Source organism: Austrofundulus limnaeus, unplaced genomic scaffold, assembly GCF_001266775.1.
Source record: "Austrofundulus limnaeus strain Quisiro unplaced genomic scaffold, Austrofundulus_limnaeus-1.0 Scaffold829, whole genome shotgun sequence".
NCBI classification, from domain to species: domain Eukaryota; kingdom Metazoa; phylum Chordata; class Actinopteri; order Cyprinodontiformes; family Rivulidae; genus Austrofundulus; species Austrofundulus limnaeus.
The window spans coordinates 104,240-112,383 of NW_013953231.1; the positions used below are offsets into that span (position 1 = coordinate 104,240).

The window sequence follows — 8,144 nt, forward strand, 5'->3', positions numbered from 1 at the left end:
GAAAAATTAGTTTCTCTGACAGGTTGTCAAGATGCGTCGAGCAGCGAAAGTTCAGATTTTTGAACTCAAGCGTCGGTTGCTTTCGCCGCACCACATGCACGGAAAATGCTCTGCCGCACGTTCCGCATTCCTTGCGAATTTTAACTAAATGGACCTGATGCGCCGCAAGACCCCTAGAGGCGTGTCCACCATAGACTTTGCATGTAAACTGGCTGCTCCTGCAGCTCAAAATGTGTTCAGTGTGAACGAGATAAGGCCACCGAACCGGACTCCCTACACCCCCTGGCTGCACAGAAAAATTCTGTCCGTGTAAGTTATGAACAGAATCAGTGACAACAGGCAGCACTGGGAGAGTCCAACTCCCACTCTGAAGGGGTCCAACTTAATGCAAGCCAAACTCTCGCACTGCTTGTATAGGGACTGAAAAATGGACCCACAATCCCATACTCACGTAGCATCCCCCACAGTGTATCTCAAGGAACACGGTCGAATGCCTTCTCCAAGTCCACAAAACACATGTAGACTGGATGCGAAAACTCCCATGAGCCCTCGAGGACCTAGTGAGGGTAAAGAGTTGGTCCAGTGTTCCACAGAACCTGCATTGTTCCTCCTGAATCTGAAGTTCAGCCATTGATCGGACTCTCTTCTCCAGTACCCCTAAAAAGACCTTACCTGGAGGCTAAAGAGAGTGATGCCCCTGTAATTGGAGCACACCCTCCGGTCCCCAAATAATTTTTAGTTTTGTCATTTTTAAAAGCACTTTAAAACAGGTTTTACTCTTTATTGCCATTATATATTTGCTTTTAATCGAATTTTAACTTCCAGGTAGCATTTTTAATGTGGGGGTTAAAAGACATATCCTGATCAAAAATAACACCAAGCTTCTTTACATTAGAACTGGAGGCCAGATTAATGCCATCCAGAGGAGGTGAAAGGCTGCAAAGTTGATCCCTAAGATGTTCAAGTCCCAAAACCACAACCTCTGTCTTTTCTGAGTTTAGAAGCAGAAAATTAAGAGTCATCCAGGTTTTTATGTATCCAAGACATGCTTGTAGTTTAAATAACTGATAGGTTTCACCAGGTTTCATCGATAAATATAACTAAGTATCATCAGCACAACAAAATTTATTCCATGCTGTTTAATACAAATATATTGTTTTTTAAATGATAAATTCTCTTTTTGTTCACCTGAAGGTAATGACCCAACAAATCACTTCTGACGAGGAACAGAGAATAAGTGAGACCCAGATGTTGGTCCGTTGCTGTGGTACCAGCATGGAGGCCAACAGGAAGCTGGTGGAGAGCACAGAGAGCAGCATGGAGGAGCTGGACATGGCTGCCTTTGTTGAGGTGGGCTGCATGTGGCACCTGTTCCAACATTAAAGTATCATAAATYAAAACACTTTAACATTCATTATCTTAATTTCTGACATGTCCTCACTCTTCCTTTAGAATTCAAAAGAGCTGATCACAAGGTGAGTATTGTGGAATTACARACTATTTTAGAATAAACTGAATTCTCTAGTATTAATCATTTCTTGTACCTCTCCATGCTGTTGTAGTGTTGTTGAGTCCCTTCTTTCAATTTCCCCCTCAGAGTGATGGCAGCGACCAGCTCCTGTCCTTCAGAGACCCTAAAACCAAGTTTTGAAAATCTGAGCTCCTATGAATTTAATTTCAGCAGACAAAAGAGAGCTCTAAAGAGAATTGACTTCATCAAAGGTACATAAGAGTAAAAAACAGAATAAATTTGTTAAAAGTAATTTTTTGTTTAAATCTCAGAGCGGACTTTACTTTAATTCAGACATGTTTGGGGCTAAGCTAACTAATAGTTAATTAGGCAACAAATTTATTTTTACCTTCTAAAACAACACAAWCTTCAAAAAAGCAAAGATTCAAATTACCACAATGCTGTAGGTTGTCTCTCAGTTTCAGACCATTGTTTACTTGTTTATTTGATCAACCAATCCTTTATGTGTCAGAACATAAAGAGTGAGTCATCCCACCACCGATCAGCTGTGACTAATAATTCAGCTTTTCTAGTCCCCCSAAAATAAACATTATTAAAAGAAAAGTGTATTTCTGTGACAAAATAACATCCTATTCATTATAGATGGCTCTTTAAATGAATCCAGTTTCTGAAAATATAGTTAAATTCTAAAACGACTGATGAGCTAATGGCTATATGCTGAAGATTCTCAGTCATCCAGGTCATGATCAATTAAAAAAAACAGTTAAAAACAGAACAATTGGACTTCTATTCAGATGCTGAAGTCATTTCACTACCACTGAGTTTATTTTGCTTTTAACTTTTTTCGATTGAGCTAATGACTGGTCCAAACGCAATTATGACTGAAGTGGATGGCTATGCTTTCCAGTATTGAAAGAGTAAATATTATTTCAAAGATCTTTACACTGTTGTTAATTTCACAATATGGACCACAAGTATTGTGAAGGATGAGCATGTTTTTGCTCATGTTTGCATGTGTTTGATGGTTTATCCGTCCGTCCGTTTTCTTCCACTTATCTGGGGTTGGGTCGCGGGGGCAGTAGACAAAAGCAGAGAGACCCAGACTTTCCTCTCCCCAGCCACTTGGGCCAGCTCGTCCAGGGGAATCCCAAGGCATTCCCAGACCAGCCGAGAAACARAGTCCCTCCAGCATGTCCTGGTTCTTCCTCTTGGCCTCCTCCCAGTGGGACATGCCCGGAACACCTCACCAGGGAGGCGTCCAGGAGGCATCCTAACCAGATGCCRGAGCCACCTCAACTGACTCCACTCAATGTGGAAGAGCAGCGGCTCTACTCTGAGTCCCTCCRGAATGACTGAGCTTCTCACCCTATCTCTAAGGGAGAGCCCAGACACCCTGCAAATGAAACTCTTTTCGGCCACTTGTATCCGCAGTCTCGTTCTTTCAGTCATTACCCATAGCTCGTGACCATAGATGAGGGTTGGAACGTAGAATGACCGGTAAACCGAGAGCTTCACCTTCTGGCTCAGCTCTCGCTTCACCACAATAGACCGGTACAATGCCCGCATCACTGCAGATATACTACCAATCCGCCTATCAATCTCCCGCACCATTCTTCCCTCATTCGTGAACAAGAACCCAAGATACTTAAACTCCTCCACTTGGGGCAGGACNCCTCAACTGACTCCACTCAATGTGGAAGAGCAGCGGCTCTACTCTGAGTCCCTCCTGAATGACTGAGCTTCTCACCCTATCTCTAAGGGAGAGCCCAGACACCCTGCAAATGAAACTCTTTTCGGCCACTTGTATCCGCAGTCTCGTTCTTTCAGTCATTACCCATAGCTCGTGACCATAGATGAGGGTTGGAACGTAGAATGACCGGTAAACCGAGAGCTTCACCTTCTGGCTCAGCTCTCGCTTCACCACAATAGACCGGTACAATGCCCGCATCACTGCAGATATACTACCAATCCGCCTATCAATCTCCCGCACCATTCTTCCCTCATTCGTGAACAAGAACCCAAGATACTTAAACTCCTCCACTTGGGGCAGGACCTCCTCCCTGACCCAGAGAAGGCACCTTACCCTTTTCRGGCTCAAGACCTTGGTCTCGGATTTGGAGGCACTGATCCTCATCTCAGTCACTTCACGCTCAGCTGCAAACTGCTCCATTGAGAGCTGAAGATCACGATCTGATGAAGCCAATAGGACCACATCATACGCAAAAAGCAGAGATGCAATCCTAAGGTCACCAAAACAGATATCCTCAACACCTTGGCTGCACCTAGAAATTCTGTCCATAAAAGTTATAAACAGAGTCGGTGACAAAGGGCAACCTTGGCAGTCCAACTGAGAGTCCAACTCTCACCGGAAACAACCTGAAATGCAGACCAAGCTCTGGCACTGGTCGTACAGGGACCTAACAGCCCATATCAATGGGCCTGGGACCCCATTCTCCTGGAGTACCCCCCTACAGGAGTCCCCAACAGAAACGGTCGAACGTCTTCTGCAAGCCCACAAAACACGTTGAGCAAACTCCCACGCACTCTCCAGGACCCTGATGAGGGTGTAGAGCTGGTCCTCTATTCCACGACCAGGACAGAAACCACACTGCTCTTCCTGAATCTGAGATTCAACTATCTGACAGACCCTCCTCTTCAGGACCCCTGACTAGACCTTACCAGGGAGGCTTAGAAGTGTGATTCCCCTATAGTTGAAACACACCCCCTTTCTAAATAGGGGTACCACCACCCCGGTCTGCCAATCCAGGGGAGCTGCCCCCGATGTCCATACAGTATTGTAGAGTTGCATCAACCAACGCAKACCCACAGCATATAGAGCTTTAAGGAACTCCGGGCGAATCTCATCCACCCGTGGTGCCTTGCCACTGAGGAGCTTTTTAACCACCTCAGTGACCTCAGCACCAAAGATTGGAGAGTCTGACCCAGGGTCCTCAGGCTCTGCTTCCTCGTGGGAAGATGTGTCGGTGGGATTGAGGAGGTCTTCGAAGTATTCCACTCACTGACCCACAACGTCCCGAGTTGAGGTTAGCAGTGCACCATCCCCACCATAAACAGTGTTGGTGGAGAACCACTTCCCCSCTGAGATGCCGGATGGTGGACCAYAATCGCCTCGAAMCTGTARGGAAGTRTTTTTKCATGGCCTCTCCAAACTCCTCTCATGCCCGAGTTTTTGCCTCAGTGACCACCTGAGCCGCAATCCGCTTGGACTACTGATACCCATTAGCTGCTTCCAGAGTCCCACAGGCTAAAAAGACCRGATAGGACTCCTTCTTCAGCCTGACAGCATCCCTCYCCGCCAGTGTCCACCAGCGGGTTCGAGGGTTGCCGCRACAACAGGCACCYACAACCCTACGGCCACAGCTCAGGTAAGCCGCTTCGACAATGGAGGCACAGAACTTGGCCCACTCAGACTCAATGCCCCCCACCTCCCCCCAGAACATGTTTAAAGTTCTCCNGCTCAGGTAAGCCGCTTCGACAATGGAGGCACAGAACTTGGCCCACTCAGACTCAATGCCCCCCACCTCCCCCCAGAACATGTTTAAAGTTCTCCCGGAGATTTGAGTTAAAGCCCTGTCTGTCAGGAGACTCTGCCAGACGTTCCCACAGACCCTCACTATGTGTTTGGGTCTGCCAGGTCTGACCAGCATCCTCCCCCACCACCGGAGCCAACTCACCACCAGGTAGTGGTCAGTTGACAGCTCCGCCCCTCTCTTCCTTCACTCAAGTATCCAAGACATGCGGCCGCAGATCAGATGAAGCAACAACAAAGTAGATCATCGAACTCTGGCCTAGGATCTCCTGGTGCCAAGAGCACATATGGACACACTTATGCTTGAACATGGTCTTCATTATGGACAATCCATGACAAGAACAGAAGTCCAAAAACAAAACACCCCTCGGGTTCATATCCGGGGGGCCGTTCCTCCCAAACACGCCCCTCTAGGTCTCACTGTTATTGCCCACATGAGGGTTGAATTCCCCCAGCAAAACGAGGGAGTCCCCATTTCAGGCTCCATGGGCAAAAGCCCAGCCACCAGGTGCTCACCAACGTGCCCCACCACCAGGCCTGGCTCCAGAGCGGTGCCCCGGTGCCCCACGTCCAGGCAAGGGAACACCAAGTCCATTTGAGGCATTTATCATAAGGGGTCTTTGGACGGTTTACACTTTTAGGTAAATATCGCATGAACAACTGAACAAATTTTGACAAAACTTTCAAAAAATAATTAAATGTACATTTACACCTGATGAGCTTTGGGAGCTGCCCCATTTCAAAATGGCCACCACAAATGATCAACATTAGCCTGCTTAAAAAGGTTATACTGAGAATTTTGAAATATTGAGCTTAACTCTGATATTGGAGATGTTGAGGAAGGACAAAAATGGAGAAGATTAGGATTGAGATCATCAGAGGGACAGCACAGGTTGAAGGACTGGAAGATAAAGTTAGAGACCAGATAAAGATGGTTTAGACATGTCCAGGGGACGGACAGTGGATATATTGGTTCGGACATTTCCAGAGGAGGGACAGTGGGTATATTGGTTTGGATGTGTCCAGAGGAGGGACAGTGGGTGTAGTGGTTTGGATGTGTCCAGAGGAGGGACAGTGGGTATATTGGTTTGGATGTGTCCAGAAGAGGGACAATGGGTTTATTGGTTTGGACATTTCCAGATGAGGGACAGTGGGTATATTGGTTTGGACATTTCTAGAAGATGGACAGTGGGTATATTGGTTTGGATGTGTCCAAAAGAGGGACAATGGGTATATTGATTTGGACATTTCCAGAGGACGGACAAAAAACTTCTGGGCTGTTAACCTGGATGTCAGAAATGCAGTAAGAGCTCCAGCACAAACTGTGAACCATCTGTTCAGTCTGAAAATAATCCAGTAATCAGAAAAGTTTGATAATTAGCTTGATGAAAATAATTAGTACCAATAATTTTGTGGCTATCTGTATCTAAAACGTCACAAAGCCTAACAAAGAAAACACAACTTATAAAACATCTGTCCCTATAAAATGATARCCATTGACATAAAAGTCTTTAACCAGAGAGTCATTATTCAGGTATCTGAGGTCAGACAGGCCTCACGCTCATTATTGTTCTGTTCTGACATCTTTATAGTTGTAAATGATGTTCCTGAAGAACCAGAAGTCAGTCCAGAGCCAGAAGAGCCAACAGTCAGTCCAGAGCCAGAAGAANGAAGAACCAGAAGTCAGTCCAGAGCCAGAAGAGCCAACAGTCAGTCCAGAGCCAGAAGAATCAGCAGTCAGTCCAGAGCCAGAAGAACCCAAAGTATTCTTCATCCAGAGCACAGAACCGGTACAGTGTAATGAGGCTTCAGTAGAGAACATAGATGTTGCTGTGGAACCAGCTCAGGAGCAGATTCCAGCATCAGTGACACCAGTACAGCCGACAGAACAAACATCACTATCAGTCACTCCTGTTCCACCTGTGGAGACAGAAACTGTGGAGTCTGAGCAGGAAGTCATGCAGCCGGACACTTATGAGCCAGAAGAACCAGGTCACATTAACGTGGACAGGAAGGAGGAGAAGGAGGAGACTGGTAAAGAGACAYAGACACCACATTCCATTAAAGAGAAGAACAGCAGTGATGACCAGGAAGGAATGAYCACTCAGCAGGTAAAATATCTCTATCTCTTAACATTTTTTACTTCTTTGCTGTTTCTGGGAGAGTTGTAGCCCTCAAGACCAGTCTCAAGACTACTTTTTGATGGTCTTGTCTCAGACTCGACCTTGTTTTTACTCAGTCTTGTCTCCGTCTTGGACATTAAGGGCTCTGGATTTTATTTCTAGYCCAGTCAAGACCACAACAGTGGAAATCTCACTAAATTGACAGAATATTGTTCAGTTATTGTTTACCATCTTWACTTTCATTGGATTCAAARCCAGCTGTGACTCATTGATAATTGTGTATTTGRTCCACTCACTCATCCCCACCTCTCTCACTGGTGGTCTGACCAGTCCYCATTTCTAATTGTTTTTGGAAATCGTGGATGTGGTGTCCTTTTGGACAAACAGGAAAAGGACTGTCTGAATTGTTTTCAGCGCAAAGTTCAAATGCTAACCTCTCRGATGGTATGGGGGTGTATTAGTGCCCATAGCATGAGTAACTGTCACATCTGTYAAGGCTCCATTAATGCTGAAAGCTACATCCAGGTTTTGGAGCAACTTATGCTGCCATCCAAGCCARGTCTTTTTCAGGGACATCCTGCTGATTTCAGCAAGACAATGAAGACACATRCTGCTCATGTTCCAACAGTGTGGCTTCAGAGTAAAAGAGTGCAGGTATAGACTYGCCTGTCTGCAGTCCAGACCTGTCTTAAGGATGAAAATGTGTGGAGCTTTACGACGAGACCCCGGACTATTGAGCAACTGACYATGTTCATCAAGAAGAATGAATGAATTTCAGCTACAAAAACTTCAACAYTTAGTGTCCTCAGTTCACAAACACTTATTGAGTGTTGTTAAAAGGAAAGCTGATGGAACACAGTGGGAAACGATCCTGTCCCAGGTTTTATGCAACGAGTTGCAGCATCAAATTCAAAATGTGTACATATTTGAATAACGAAATAAAACAAAAAACAAAGTTTTTCTGTTTGAACATTAAAGGGATCCAGTTTACAGTCTTTAT

The 8,144-nt window shown here is 45.5% G+C and overlaps 1 protein-coding gene across 1 annotated transcript in view; it reads left to right on the forward strand.

The window, feature by feature from the left end:
• The window catches only part of LOC106532772 (tripartite motif-containing protein 54), a gene marked incomplete at both ends in the record, with an annotated part of 12,708 nt that extends 6,018 nt beyond the window's left edge, over window positions 1-6,690 (forward strand). Inside the window, 4 exon segments of the mRNA XM_014028916.1 lie at window positions 1,195-1,350; window positions 1,453-1,475; window positions 1,598-1,722; window positions 6,614-6,690. Coding sequence (XP_013884370.1) covers window positions 1,195-1,350; window positions 1,453-1,475; window positions 1,598-1,722; window positions 6,614-6,690 — 381 coding nt within the window.
• Between the last annotated feature and the right edge of the window lie 1,454 nt (window positions 6,691-8,144).